The following is a 15,668-nucleotide window of genomic DNA, read 5'->3' on the forward strand; positions in this document are numbered from 1 at the left end:
TATGTACAAAGAATTCATTGAAAAAGTACTTAAATATAGTCATGTTTACTGAACAATTCGTAAATATGTAAGATTTTTAAATGTGTTAATAATTGCACTTACTGTTTTTCTTCAACACAATACTGACTCTTAAGAGCATGTGATACTTAGAAAATTGTCGATTTTACCAGTTTTAGGTTCCCCTGGCTTTTTTCTAGAATAATAAATATTTTGTCTTAAAAATTTGGGAAATGATAGATAACATGCTAACGGACGTCCCCACGCACTTTTTTTGTAGGTTAATTCAAAAAAGTTTTAATTTAGCAAAATGTGATTAATTTGCATAGAGCTTAGGAAATAGTATCGATTTTTTCAGTGTTAGATTCCCCCGGCTTTTTCCCTAGGATAAGACATATTTTGCCTTCAAAATCTGGGAAATGATAGCGAACATGCTAACGGACGTCCCCACACACTTTTTTTTTATCAAAAAATTGTTGATATTGCTAACAACGTAAGTGTATATTTCGAGGTTATGTGCGTTACAATTCACCCGAGCGTTACTACCAAACTACACAATATGTTTGGCCTAAAACTTTGGACTTACAAACAAACGTAGTAACTAATCTCCCGGAACTAACCTTGTTTGCAGGCAATCAAAAAAGTTTATTTCATCAATAATTTCCAGATTATCGAAAAGGCAGAGATGAAAAATGACGTAACCTCAAAATAATGCATATGCATACAATTTTTATTTAGCACAATAAATTTTGTTATTTTCCCTCAAAAAAGTCCGGAGATGTCCGTTATGATATTTTATAGCATCTCCGAATTCAGTTTTAAAAAATTTTCATTTTTGTGGAAAAAAGCCGGGGAAACTGTAAGTTTCACATGCCCTTAAAGCAAATATTATAAAAGGATATTTTTTTGGTCACATAATCCTTAACAAATTAAGCTATCAAATAAAAACAGTCTGAACTGCAGCAGACCGTGGCCTAACCTCTTAATCATGAGTTTCGCATCGTCACATTGATAGATAATTATGAGAACCTCTGGGTCACGTGACACCCACGTGACACCAATTTGAATAAGTGTTTTACCGCCTTCAATTTTTAATATTTTTTTTTCTGTTGAACGGCACAAAAGAAAGAAAAAATTATAACGCACCTTCGATTCAGATTAAAATTATGTATTAAAAAATTATTTTATATAAAATCGCGAAACAACCCTATTCCCTAACTTTTAACATTTTTTAAATCCTTGACTTTGCCCTGACTAAATCAAATAACAAAAAATAAATAAATAAACTTACCAATAATTTTTCAATGATTCCCGTTTCGCGTGTCCCCTGATTTCCGGACTGATCCTGATAAGATGAATTGTTAGATGCAGGTTCGCCGGTGTATCCGACATTACCTTCCATCCCTGTGAATGTGCTGATAGGAAACCTGGCGGATCCATTTCGCGGCGACTGTGAAGTAGGATAGTTGCCAAAAACCGAGGAATTTTTGCCACAATCTGGAGGAGAGTTCATGTAATGATCGCCGCTAAAATTGGTGCCATTCCGATAGGAATTGGCGGATTGGGGCGAGGGTGCTTTGGGACTTTGTATGGCCATGGACTTGTAATCGAGTATTGCTGGGTCAGAGTTCATGATCGGCGGCTGGAAAGATTTCCACTGAGGATTGCTGGACATTGTTTTGAAATCGATCCTGGTTGGTTTTTTCTTTTCGATTACAGTTAGGTAATTCCTTCTTTTCTTTTTTTTTTTTTTTTATAACTCTGCGTCTGTTTCACGCACGATATATATATACTTCTTATATTTAGAAATTTTAGTCTTTTCAATTATTTAAGTGTTTAACATAGATATCACAGAATGGTTCTTGGTACCTTATATCTTCGTTTTACTATTACGACTTTGACGACGACGACGACGACGACAACTTAGCGAAGAGGAAGAAAGGCTCTTTGAAATGCCGCAGAAATGCAGGCTCCTTTATGACCAGGAAGTGGGAAGGAAGGAAGGTGTATGCAGTATTGCAATACGTATCATCGATGGATAGTCGATCAAAAAGCACCAGGATTACTCCGAGCAAAGTTGGCACTCTCCGAAAGTAGATGTGCGAGTCCCATTGACAAATGGAGAGCAGCAAATCAGCAAATCTCCAACCGTAATCACGGTCACTCTGCTACTCTGTATCTAGTTCCTTCTCATAAAGCGTATCGCGGCAAAAGTATACAAACGACGATGCACTTAATACCAGTTTTTATGAATCTATCTGCGTACAAAATTCTTAGCACATCATATACCGTCGATACTACTTTCCATTCGTAACAATTGCTTCATTTGATAATTATTCAATTTAGCGTATTCGAGAACAACCGAGTTTCTTCTTAAACATCAGTCATCCTTTATGAAAGGAATCGATCAAAAATGTTAGAGATTTAAAGGATAAGTGGTTGGCATGAAAATCCTCAGATGTCTTCAATGCGTGCTGAGTGTGGTTGTGTCGTTCCAATTATACTATATTATCATTTTCTTCTTCAGCTTTTTTTTAATGTTGAATTTACAGTGAGCGTATGTTTCAAAAATGTCCTAAACTAACAATTACACAAACTGAAAACAACAAAAAAACAATCATTAGTTTTTCACCCCTCTCATTCATCATTTATCAATGTGCTGCAGGTTCTGAACGTTCAAATGACCGGCATTTTTTACTGGCAATTTTTGAAAATAGAATCAGTGCAAAACATGTGGTTCATTTCCTTTAACTGACATTTTTTCGAAATGCAGTTAATATCCAGCAAGCGAAACGACAACATTCTTTTAGTTTGTTTTAAAATGGATTTTCGAAAATAGTGTTTTGGTATCTAGAGCATAGGTCCGCGGCCTAAACCTGTTAACTGCTTTTAGCATCTTATGAGAAACCCATTCTTTTTCTCACAACGGCTCAGTTTAATCGTAGAATAGGCCAGAGAGACATATGTCAGTGTGTGTGCAGTTAAGTGCATGTGTGTGTAGAATTTTTTTGTGGCTACTTTCACGGTAATCTTCGATCTGTTCATCTACAGATCGCTGCAAAGATGAAAGTGAGCGACACGTCTCGATTACAAACACTCCGCAAATTTTTTGAATAAACTATTTTATATTTTTGCAATCACATCTATGTTCGGCTTGCGATTCCAAACACTTTGACATATAAAACTTGCATGCAGCTTAAAAAACAACGCAGAAACATACGAACCCGGAAAAAATACAATAGAAAGCCAGCGGGAGAGCACTGCAGATAACATGTTTAGACCGCTGGACCCCATGTAGATAACACATGAGTAGCTTTCAATTGTTATACAGGTATAACGTTCAATTTTGATTCATATGTTATCAAATTAAAGTGTATTATTTTTCTCTAGTAAATGAACAAAAAACATTTTAGTTTTAAAAAAATATTGAAAACTGCAAAAATAACGATTTTCCTTCGACGTGTAAAATTTCTGAAATGTCAGTTGACAGATTTAGACCAAGGACACTTCAATTATGAAAGAAATTTATAATGTACAGCTGTACTGGAAATAATATTTTTCTAGATAAAACAAAATTTTTGAATATCGTTCAATTGAACGTTCAGAACTTCAGATACATAATCAGGGTGGCCGTTTTTATCCAGAAAAATCCCGGTCATTGTTACATGTTTTCCCCGTTATAACTAAATAAACAATAATTACTAAAAATATAATTGAACATTTTTTGAAATTGTTCCTAACGTCCATGAATTTTAAAGATAATTTAAAGATCAATTTACTTTATCTTCAATATAATTCAAACTCAGTGCATATTGAACATATTAATATTTTTAATAAAAAATACTTTCCAGGTGAGTAGACAGCCTGTTAAAACAGGGGAAATAAGGAGATTTTTCAGGAAAAAGGGAAATATATTCCTTCAATTAAAATTAACGTGAAAGCTATGTATATCAAATTAAATTTATAACGCTTCAAAAACATTAAATTTCAAGTAAAGATATTGCATTTTCAACAAGATAGATGACTTTTTAACCAAGCAATATAATTATGTTAAATTTTAAGTTAAAAAAATTAATTTCCATACAAAGAAATGAATTATCAACTAAAATGATGGTCAAAAATAACTGTATTAGTTAAATTTAAAGCTAAAAAAATTAATCTTCAACCAAAAAAAACATGTTTTCAACAAAATAGTTAAATTTTCAACCAAAAAAATTAATTTGCATTTAAATTGAGAAATCTTTAACTGGAATAACTAAATTTACAAAAAAAAATACAAATTTTCAACAAAATACATGTATTTTCTATAAAAAGTAGAATTTTTAAACAAATACATGAATTTCCTATTAAATAGTTGAATTTGGAACTAAGGAAGGTCACTGCTCGACAAAATAGTTGAATTTTCAACTGGAAAATATACATTTTTAATAAAAAACGGAATTGTTAAATTTCAAGTAAAAAATTTCCTTTTCATTAAAAAAAAAATAATTTTCAACAAAATACTAATATTTTCAAGCAAAGTTATGAATTTTCGACTAAAATTATGAATTTTTAATTCGAGTATTTAAGTTTTAAATCAAAAAGATAAATTTTCAAATAAATTGACGGAATTTTCATTTTAATAGTTGAAATTTCAAACAAAAAACTGACCTTTATCCCAGGAGATTAATTTTCTACAATATTCATGAATTTGTAAGTAAAATGATGAACCCTTAACTGGCATAGTTAAATTTTCAACAACAAAAAATGAATTTTCAACCAAAAAGAACGAATTTTCAACAAAATACATGCATTTTCAAATAAAAAAGATACATTTTTATCCAAAAAATCAACAGCGAAATTGAAAGTAAAAAAATTAATATTCAAGCAACAAGATGAATTCTTGACTAAAATGATGGAATATTCAACTAAAATAGTAAAATTTTCAGGTAAAAATTAATTTAAAAAAAAAGAAAAAACTTAAATTAATTTTTAACAAATGAGTTTAACTTACAACCAAGCAGTTTAATTTTTATGAAAAAAGAAATTATCAACGAAAAACGTAATAGTTGATACTTAAACCAAAAATATTTTGTTAATATCAAACAGTTAACTACAACGAAGAAGGCGAGTTATCAACAATATCTGACATTTCAACTTAGAAAGATGAAATTTCAACAAAGTACATGAGCTTTCAACTAAAAAAAATAATGATTTTTAACAAAAAAGTTAATCGTTAAATTTTCAGTAAATAAATTAACTTACATAATAAAAAAAAAAGAATTTTCAATTAAAATGATCGATCTTCAAACAACGAAATCACGGTTCGCCTGTCCAACAGCCACCCAGATAATTTATCACATGCATTTCTCACAGAATTCGAGTTACAATATTATCTATACTATCCTAAATTTATTGAGGAAATAAATTTCAGAAAACAGATACATAATTCTACTGAAAAACTGCAGATTATTTGAAATCCATTTCAGCCTTTGAACTTTTAAGGAGAGCGAACTTGTAAGATGGAGGAAAATCGATTCTTAACCATAATTTCGGACTTTTTGTTTATTACAATTCTGAAGAATATATTTTGTAATAAATACAAAACAAATTTAAACTTGTATTAGAAGCGTTTTCTAATTTCTGCATCTTGATCCTACTTGATAATGATAATGAAAATAAAAATAAACATTCACTCTTTGAACAAAGCTTTCTTTACAATTACAAAAAAGAAACGAGACACTAAAAATGAAAAGCTCTCTGAAAAACCTCACAAAGAAACCTAAATGACTCAAATCCTATCTTAATAATCTAAAATATATTAAATCTTTAGATTAAACAATTCATTTTCAACAAAAAACAAAAACGAATCTTCAACAAAATAGGTCAATTTTGAACAAAAGATGTATTTTCAATTTAAATAATCAATCTTTAACAACAAAAAATACATTTTTAACATAAGATCATTCAAGTAGTTGAATTATCACAAAAAAAAAAAAGATATGTTTTTAACTAAACTGGTGAATTATCATCTTGATCAGTTCAATATTCAACCAAAAAGATTAATTTTTTACAAAAAAAAAATGAACTTTCAACAAAACACATGAATTTTCAACAAAACACATCATATTTCCACCATATAGTAAAATTATCAACTGAACAAGATACATTTTTAGTCAAAAATGGAATAATTAAATTTTCAGTTAAAATAATTAAATCTTAAAACCAAAAGACAAATTTTCTACAAAAAGAAATGAATTTTTTAACGAAGTAGTTCGACTTTTACGAAAGTATAATTGAATTTTCAACTATTAAGGATACATTGTCAACCAAAAAATGGCATAAATAAAGTATCAAACAAAATTATGAATCTGCAAACAATAACATGAATTTTTAACAATGCAGTCCCATTTACAATCAAGTATAGTTAAATTCTATTGTATTGTTGAATTTTTAACCAAAAAGATGAATTTTCAATCAAAAATAGTATATAGTTAAATTTTCAATTAAAAAGATTAATACTCAACGAAAAAAGCGACGAATGTTCAACAAAATTAATAACTATAAATAAATAAATTTTCACCCTAAAAAAAAAGATTTTTTAAGAAAAGAACTTTCAACCAAGCAAATGAATTTTGAACCAAATAGTTGAAGTATCAAATAAACATGATAAGTTTTTAACAAAAAATTGAATAGTTAAATTTTCAGTTAAAAAAAAAAAATTAGACAAAGCAAAAAATACTTTTCTACAACAGAATACTTAAGTTTTCAATCAGTGTGATGAACTTTCAAATAACATGATGAATCATCAACTGAAATAGTTGAATTGTGAACCAACCGCATGTATTTTTCAGGCAAGTAGATTAATTTTCTACCAAATAGATCAATCAAATAAAATGACTGAACATTCAACTGAATGGGATAAATTATCAGTTTAAAAAATTGTTAACCAACAAAAGAAAACAACAGTTTTCAACAAAATAATTAAGTTATCAATTGACATAGTTAAATGATAAAAAAAGTTTTTTCAGAAAAATAGTTTCATTTGTAACGAAAAGAAATCATTCGCAACAAAAAATTTAATACGCAGTTGACATTTCATCAAAAAAAGGTTTTAATTATAAATAAAAAACAGTACAATGCAATCAAGAGGATGAATTTTAACCAATGGATTAATTTTCCGCTTAAAGGCCGAATTTTCAACAATAAACATGATTTATTAACCAAATAATTGTATTTTCATCTAAAAAATATAAATTTTTTAAACAAATGAAATAAATTTACAATAAAATAAAATTCCCTGACATCAAAAAAAGTTATCTGACGTCATTAAGTTTTTCCTGAGTAAATTTTAACCAAATAGTTGATTTAAAAAAAGTTTAAACTCAAAAAACTAATTTTCAACAATATCGTTAAATTTTCAAACAAGGTGATGAATTTTCAAGTAAAAAGATCAATTTTATTTTATTTTTTTAAATTGAGTAATTACTTTTTTCAACTAAAATTATGGGATAATCAGCTAGATTAGTTAAATTTTAAAAATTAATTTTAAATAAAATATAAACAAATTTTCTAAAAGATAGTTAAGTTTTTGGTTAAAGAAATTAATTTTTAACCGACGAGAAGAATTTTATCTTCAAATATAGAACCTCCAACGAAAAAAAAAGAATTTTTAACACAAGAGTTTAACTTTCAAACAACTAGTTGAATTTTCAAACAAAAAAATTATTTCTCAACAAAAAATGTTATATTTGATATTTCAACCAAAAAAGTTTTTTATTTTTGTACCAAGATTTGCATTATCAACTAAGAAACATTTTCCAGCCAAGAGAGAAGAAAATGTCAACCAAATTTTGGAAATTTTTAACCAAGAGGATTAATTTTCTACCAAAAAGAACTTATTTAGACTAAAGAATATACATACTTAAATTTTGAGCTCAAAAATATAAATTATCAACTACAAAAAAAAATACTTAAGATTTTAGTTGAACAATTAATTTTTAACCAAATAAATACATTTGCAACTAAAATGATCGAATGTTCAACTGCAAGTTAAATTTTCAGTTAAAAAATTAATTTTTAATAAAGAAATACAACAAATTTTCAACCAAAAAATTAGATTTTCAAGCAAAGAGGTGAATTTTCAATTACAATTATGAATTTAAAAAAATTACTTAAATTTTTAGTTTAAAAAATAATTTCATTTAAAAAAAAAAACGAATTTTCAACTAAAAAATAAACTTTTAATCAAAATGATGAATATTTAAAAAAAAGACGTCAGTTTTGAACAAAGAATATTATTTTAATAAAGAAGATGAATTTTCAAAGGAATAGTTTAATCATTAGCCAAAATAGATTAATTTTCAATCAAACAGTTGCATTTTTAATCAAAAGTGATCAATTTTCTACCAAAATAGTTAAATCTTCAATCAAAAATCCAAATTTTCAAAAAAATACATGAATTTTCAATTAAAAAAGAAAAACTACCACTAGAAAATTGAAAAGTTACATTTTCAACCAAAGAGCCGAATTTTGAACAAAAATGATGGAATATTCAACTTAAATATTTAAATTTTCAAGTAAAAAAGTAATTTTCAACAAAAAAAAATACAAGAAATTTTTAACCAAAGAGAAGAAATTCCAATAAAAATAATTAATCTTAAAAAAAATTTAACAAAAAGAATTTAACTTTCAACCACAAAAGATGATTTTTTTAACAATAGTTGAATTGTTAACAAAGATTAATTTTCCACCAAAAAAGACGAATTTTCAACTAAAATACATGAATTCTTCATGAAATAGTTAAATTTTCAACTGAAAGATAAATTTTCAACCAATAAAATATATAAATATTTCAATTTCCAGCAAAAAAACAACGAATTTTCCACAAAATGGTTAAATCTAATAATATAAAACTGTTTTTACAAATAACAAAAAAAAACATTGTTATTCAATTTCATATTACAATTTAAAAAATATTTCAGCACGTCTCGAAAGAATTTCCTGCTTTCCAAATTCCAAAAACCTTCCTGAAATTACCAGGAACATAATAATTCCTAACAATTCCACGTTTTTCAGATAAGTGGAAACTATTTTTTTTTTTTAATTAATCACAACTTGCAGATCTTAAGAAGAGAATGTCTTCCAACCGGATTCTGAAACTAGGGCAAACTTATGCTAGAAAAGTAGAATACCTGCTAACCCTATAATAACTTCCTTTTCCTAAAATCCTGCGAATAATTATTTGGCCTTGCACAAACTCGACACCTACGAGACCTTGACACAGACCTTAAGAATAATCATTGCAAAACAAGGTAAATTAGAGGTTAGAACAAAATAAAACCCTCATTATAATAAAACTAACCAATATTCTTCGTTGAATTATAAAATAATAATCTACAACTTTTACGATTTAAAATATGAAATACTATTTCAATAAAATCCAAAACAATCATTTTCAATCATAATATACTAGTCATACCACGTTGCAAAACACAACAACAAATTGACATTGACTTTTTACAAACATTTTTTTGCACTTTTTGACCGCTTTTTCAATTTTCACACACCTTGAATGAAATGCACAAACAATAAAACAAAACCGAAATAAAAACAGTGACAGGAATGCATTTGTCCCTTGAAAGGGTTAAAACCGTCAAATTCCTAGAAGGAAGAGAATGTACGAAGCGGACAAATCCTCAGCAGGTATTTTGGTAAACGTGTCAAATGTTAACAAAGTGACTGGAAAGAGCATAAAGGGAATAATATAAGTTGTTAGCAAGCTTTTTAAATTGAGAATTACAAGCATTGGCGTGAATTGGAATACTGAATGGGGCAACTCCATTAAGTATGATTAGGCATTTGGGTCAGAAATTCGGATTTTTGGGAGTAAAATGCAAAAGGCTTTCATTTTGTGCGAATCATTGAAAGAGCCATCGGTTTGCGAAACGCTATGCTTGTGAACCGTTGTGAAAAGGAAGTCTCGCAAGAAAGTAGAGTGCTCTTCGTTGAATAGAATATGAAGAGGTGTCCAACACAGTCCCGTCGGTTAAGATTCTAATTTTCGATGAAACCACTCCGAAAATTTTGCACCTTATTCGCCACAAATCGATGCAAAATTCTTACAAAATTCGCAATCCTACGAGATCATAGACTTTTGAATATTAATAATTTTTTAATTTAAAAATGAAAACTCACCACGACACAGCACAGACTGACGACATGCCGCCATGTTGTGTTTGAACACAAAACAAGAGCGACTAAAAACGGGTAGTTTTCTGCCTTATCGACAAACTATTAAATATCAGTTGCTAAAAACTAACATTTATTTTGAATTTTGTCCTTATTCTCAGACTGTGAAAGTCGCAATTTCAAGTGTTTTTTCAAAGAGTTTTAAAAATGCCTTTTGGGTCTGTTTTGAATTGATCAAAGAATTGTGACCGGCTTTTCAATTAAACGTGAAATTGAGATTTTACATAGGATTCCTTTCTCGTTTCCTTGTTGGTTTATGGCAAGTCTGATTGGCCGAGAACCTAGACGCGAACTCTGCGTGGAAATTAATTCATTAATTCAAAATCTAGACAACTCTCTAGCAACCCTATAATAAGTTCCGAGAACTAAAAAATACTGTTAGTTAAAAAGAGATAGAGATACTTCTGTCTCTTTTAACAAATAGCACTTTTTAGTTTGCGAATTTATTATAGGTTCGCTGGTGAGGTGTGTAAATTAGGTTTTCGAATAAAATCGTTACAAGCAAAAAAATCTGATTTTAATAGTGAATTTACAAGCTTCGTAAGAATAAAAAATAGTATCCAAATATAGTCGAAGTGAAAAAAAAATTTTTCAATTTATTAAAGAAAATATTATTATATTATATTAAAGGAAATTAGTGTTGTTTTTTGGCCCTCGGTATGCAGAGATCTTGGATTTCTTTAACACAATCTGGGCGGGACAATTTTTAATATTTAAAAAATTCTATTAAGTATGAAATTTAAACATTCAATTCTGTATTAATATAGATTAGTATTAATGTTATTTCTATGTTAATATCAACATTAATATAATGTAATATAAATTACAGGGCCTAAAATGCAGTGGAAAATTAATTTAATTTCTAACAAAGTTTCAGTTTTCTAAGCTAATATTTTAGAATTATTAAAAATAACTCAAAATTTCTATTTATTTATCTTTTTTTCTCCCTTTTATCCCACTTTTCACCTTTTTCTAAAATAATTTTGAAGAATCCAGTTAGAAAATCCAACTATTTTTAGTTGAAAAATCAACAGTTTTGTTACTGCTTTGTAGGAAATTCGCCTTTTGGCTCGAAAATTCAACAATTTGATAGAAATTTGTTGTCTTTCTTGACTAAAAAATCTTTTTTCGAAATTTTAGCAAAAAATCCAACAATTTGGTAAAAATTTGTTGTCTTTCTTGACTAAAAAAGCTTTTTTCGACTTTTTAGCTGGAAATTTCAACAATTCGGTAGACATTTTTTCTTTCTTGACAAAAAAAAAAACGCTTTTGGTTGAAGATTTATCAGTTTAGTTAAAAATGAATCCTTTTGGTTTGAAATCCTTTTCTTTTTTGTTGAAAATTAATTGTTTTTACTGAAAGTTTAGCTAATTCAGTTGAAGATTCATAATTTAAGTCAAAAATTCATTTCTTTAGTTGAAAATGTAACTATTTTGTTGAAAATTCATCTTTTTGGATGAATTTAACTATTATTTATTTAAAATATTTGAAAAAAATATTAACTGTTACATTTTTGGTTGAGAATTCATCTTCTACAGTTGAAAATAACATTTTTGTAAAAAATACAAATTTTTGAGTTCAAAAATAAACTTTTTGTGGATTTTTTTGTACCTTTTTGAATAAAAAATCTTTTTAAATAGAAACGATAATTATTTTGTTGAAAACTCGTGCTTTCGGTTTGAAAATTCATCTGTTTCGGTAAAAATTGGTAAAAATGAGAATTCATCTTTTACGGTTGAAAATAAAATTTTTTGTGAAAAATTCAAAATTTTCAGTTTAAAAATCAACAGTTTGTGGATTTTTTTACCTTTTTGAATAAAAAATCTTTTTAAATAGAAAAGCTAATTATTTTATTGAAAAATCGTAATTTTGGCTTCAAAATTCGACTATTTTGCAGTAACCTCGTCTTTTTGGCTTAAACATTTAACAATTTTGTTGGAAATTTATGTACATATTTAGTTAAAAATAAGTCTTTCTTGGCAAAACATTAACTTTCTTGGTGGAAAATTATTATTTTTTTTTGTTTGAAAGTGTAATTATTTGGTTACAAATTTATGATTTTTGGTTGCAAATCCAACTATTTGGATAAAAGTTACTTTTTCGAAAATTAATTTTTTCCAGATTTACATATTTTGGTTGTAAATATAGTTTTTAAAAAATTGGCTTTGCTTTTGTTTGAAACTAACTCATCACTATTCTATTCTTTTTTTTTTTGAAATTGTTGAAAATTTGTTGGAAATGTTGGTTGAAAATTTAACTATTTTGATAAATTTATCCTTTCAGGCCGAAAATATAACTGTTTTATTGAACAATCACCTTTTTAGTATGAAAAATCCTCTTTTATGGTAGAAAAGTCTTTGCTTAAAACTTTTTTTCAATAAGTTTAGGCATAAGCGCTTCGAGTTTGTAACCATAAAGCCGGGCTCGTTTTCTGCTGCCATCATTTTCTGCCAATTTCTTTTTTCATTAAATTTTTTTTTTATTTGAATTGACTATTAGATTTATTTAAATTAGAAAAAATATTAATTCGTAACCATTCGTCTTAAATAAAAAATGGGATTTTTAACCTACACCACTTTTACTTCAACAAAAGTTTTTTTAAAAAGAAAATTCACGTTTTTTCATTTAAATGAACATTTCTATTTTGTTTCTTAGTATTTTAAAATAAGACCTAAGTAAAAATAGTATAATAACCAAAAAATAAATATTCAAATATAAAGAAATAGTAAAATGGAAGTATAGTTACAAAAGTTGAATGCAAATAAAAGAAATTTTCTATTAATATTATAATGTTCATAATTTGAAATTAGAGTTATGACTAATTTTTTCAACACAAAATAGCATAAGGAATTAGAATTTTTCAAGGACTTCGTGGCGCAGACTTATCCTTGAAATATTGGTTTTTTAGAATTAGAAGTAGAAAAAAAACTTAAAATGCAATTATTTTGTTGAAAATACATCCCTTTCGCTTTAGAGTTCACTTATTTGATTGTAAACGCAAATTTTTGGTTGATAATTATTTTTTTAATACAACAATTTGGTTAGGAATTTTTATTTGCAGGTGAAAAAATCAACTATGCGTTTCAAAATTCAACTATTTTGTTAAAAAGTTATTTGTTCTTCGAAATTTCAACTATTTTGTTGAAAAATCGTCTGTTTTGATAGAAAATTAATCTAGTCTTTCTTGAAATATCAAATATCATATTTTTTGTTGAGAATTAATCTTTTTTATTTAAAATTCCACTATATTCTAAAAAATTAGACTTTTTGGCTTGAAAATTCAACTATTGCTTGTTTGAAGTTTAAACTTTTTTATTCAAGAATCTGACCATTTGGTTGAAAATTTAACAATTTTGTTGAAAAGTCTTTCCTTTCATTTGAAAGTTCAACTATTTGATTGTAAATGAAACTGTTTGGTTGATAATTAATTTTTGTTGTTATTAAAAATAAAAATTTCGTTGAAAATTCATATTGACAGGTTGAAATTTCAACTATGTAGTAAAACATTAAACTATTTTGTTAAAAATTCAAATATTTTATCAAAGTTACCTTTTTTAAAAATTTAAATTGTTTTGTTAAAAATCCGTGTTTCTGGATAGAGAATCCATTTTTTTAAAGTATTATCTATTACATTTTTGTATAAGGATTCATCTTTTTTGGTTGAATTCAACTGTTTTTCATTACGAAATTAACATATTTTTTTTTGATATAGCAACTATGATCTTTTTGTTGTGGAGAATTAATCTTTTTTATAGAAAATTCAACTATATTCTTAAAAATTCGCCTTTATGCCTTGTAAATTCAACTGTTTTTTTTATGAAATTTAATCTTAATTGTTTAAGAATCAGACCATTTGGTTGAACATTCAATTATTTTGTTACAAAAATCATCCTTTTCGCTTAAAAGTTAAACTATTTGATTGTAAACACAACTGTTCTGTTGAAAAATCGTCTTTTTGGATACAAAATTAATCTTTTCGGTTGACTTAGCAACTATTATATTTTTTGTGAATGAATTTTTTTTTTATTGAAAATTCAACAATATTCTACCAAATTCGTCTCTTGTCTTGAAAATTCAACTGTATCTGGATGAAATTCAATCTTATTTATTTAAGTATCTGACCATTTAGTTGAAAATTCAACTATTTTGTTTAAAAATTCGTACCTTTTGCTACAAAATGCAACTATTTGATTGTAAATGCAAATGCTATTTGATATTTTTTTTCAAAGTCAAATATTTATTAGTTGAAAACTCATTTTTGTAGGATGAACATTCAAATAAGTAGTTAAGAGTCCAACTATTTTGTTGAAAATCTTCTTATTTGTTAAAAATTCAACTATTTTGTCAAAAAAAAAAGTATCTTTTGCTAGAAAAATCAACTATTTGATTGCAAATGCAAATGCTCATTGATAATTTTTTTTATATAATAAAAAATATTTGTTGGTTGAAAATTCATTTTTGTAGGTTGAAAATTCAACCACGTGGTTGAAAGTTAAACTATTTTGTTGCAAATTTTATTATTTGTTGAAAATTCAACTATTTTATAAAAAAAATAGTACCTTTTGCTAGAAAATTCAAATAATTGATTGTTAATGCAAATGATAATTGATTCTTTTTTCTTTAATATAAAATATTTGTTGGTTGTAAATTCATTTTTGTAGGTTGAAAATTTAACTACGTGGTTAGAACTTAAACTACTTTGTTGCAAATTTTATTATTTGTTATAAATGAAACTATTTTGTAAAAAAATAGTACCTTTTGCTAGAAAATTCAACTATTTGATTGTAAATGCAAATGCTAATTAATATATATTTTTTTTAATTCAAATATTTGTTGGTTGAAAATTCATTTTTGTAAGTTGAAAATTCAACTATGTGGTTAAAAGTTAAACTATTTTGTTGCCAAATTTATTATTCGTTAGGAATGCAACTATTTTGTAAACAAAATTGTGCCTTTTATTAGAAAATTGAACTATTTTTTGAAAATTCATTTATGTTGGTTGAAAATTTAACTATTTGTTGAAATTCAAATATATATATTTTTAAATAGTACTTTTTGTTAGAAAATTCAACTATTTGATTGTAAATGCAAATACTAATTAATATATTTTTTTTTAAGTCAAATATTTGTTGGTTGAAAATTCATTTTTGTAGGTTGAAAATTCAACTATGTGGTTAAAAGTTAAACTATTTTGTTGCAAAATTTATTATTCGTTAGAAATGCAACTATTTTGTAAACAAAATTGTGCCTTTTATCAGAAAATTGAACTATTTTATTGAAAATTCATTTATGTTGGTTGAAAATTTAACTATTTGTTGAAATTCAAATATATATTTTTTTACATGGGAAAGAAATCGATTAAGATGGTTCGGACATGTTGAGAGAATGCCAAATGAACGACTAACGAAACAAGTGTATCAAGGTAAAGTAAATGGCAACGT

The 15,668-nt window shown here is 26.6% G+C and overlaps 1 protein-coding gene across 2 annotated transcripts in view; it reads right to left on the reverse strand.

The window, feature by feature from the left end:
- LOC117176820 (cold shock domain-containing protein E1-like) overlaps positions 1-1,749 on the reverse strand; it is a 45,517-nt gene extending 43,768 nt beyond the window's left edge. The window contains exon 1 of one of the 2 annotated variants that reach the window (XM_033367141.1): positions 1,289-1,749. In XM_033367141.1, coding sequence (XP_033223032.1) covers positions 1,289-1,672 — 384 coding nt within the window. In that variant the 5' untranslated portion in view covers positions 1,673-1,749. Of the gene's footprint in view, positions 1-102; positions 205-1,288 lie in introns of those variants that run through there. The other variant, XM_033367142.1, reaches the window with a different exon arrangement.
- Positions 1,750-15,668: the final 13,919 nt, after the last annotated feature.

Source organism: Belonocnema kinseyi, chromosome 7 (genome assembly GCF_010883055.1).
Source record: "Belonocnema kinseyi isolate 2016_QV_RU_SX_M_011 chromosome 7, B_treatae_v1, whole genome shotgun sequence".
NCBI lineage: Eukaryota > Metazoa > Arthropoda > Insecta > Hymenoptera > Cynipidae > Belonocnema > Belonocnema kinseyi.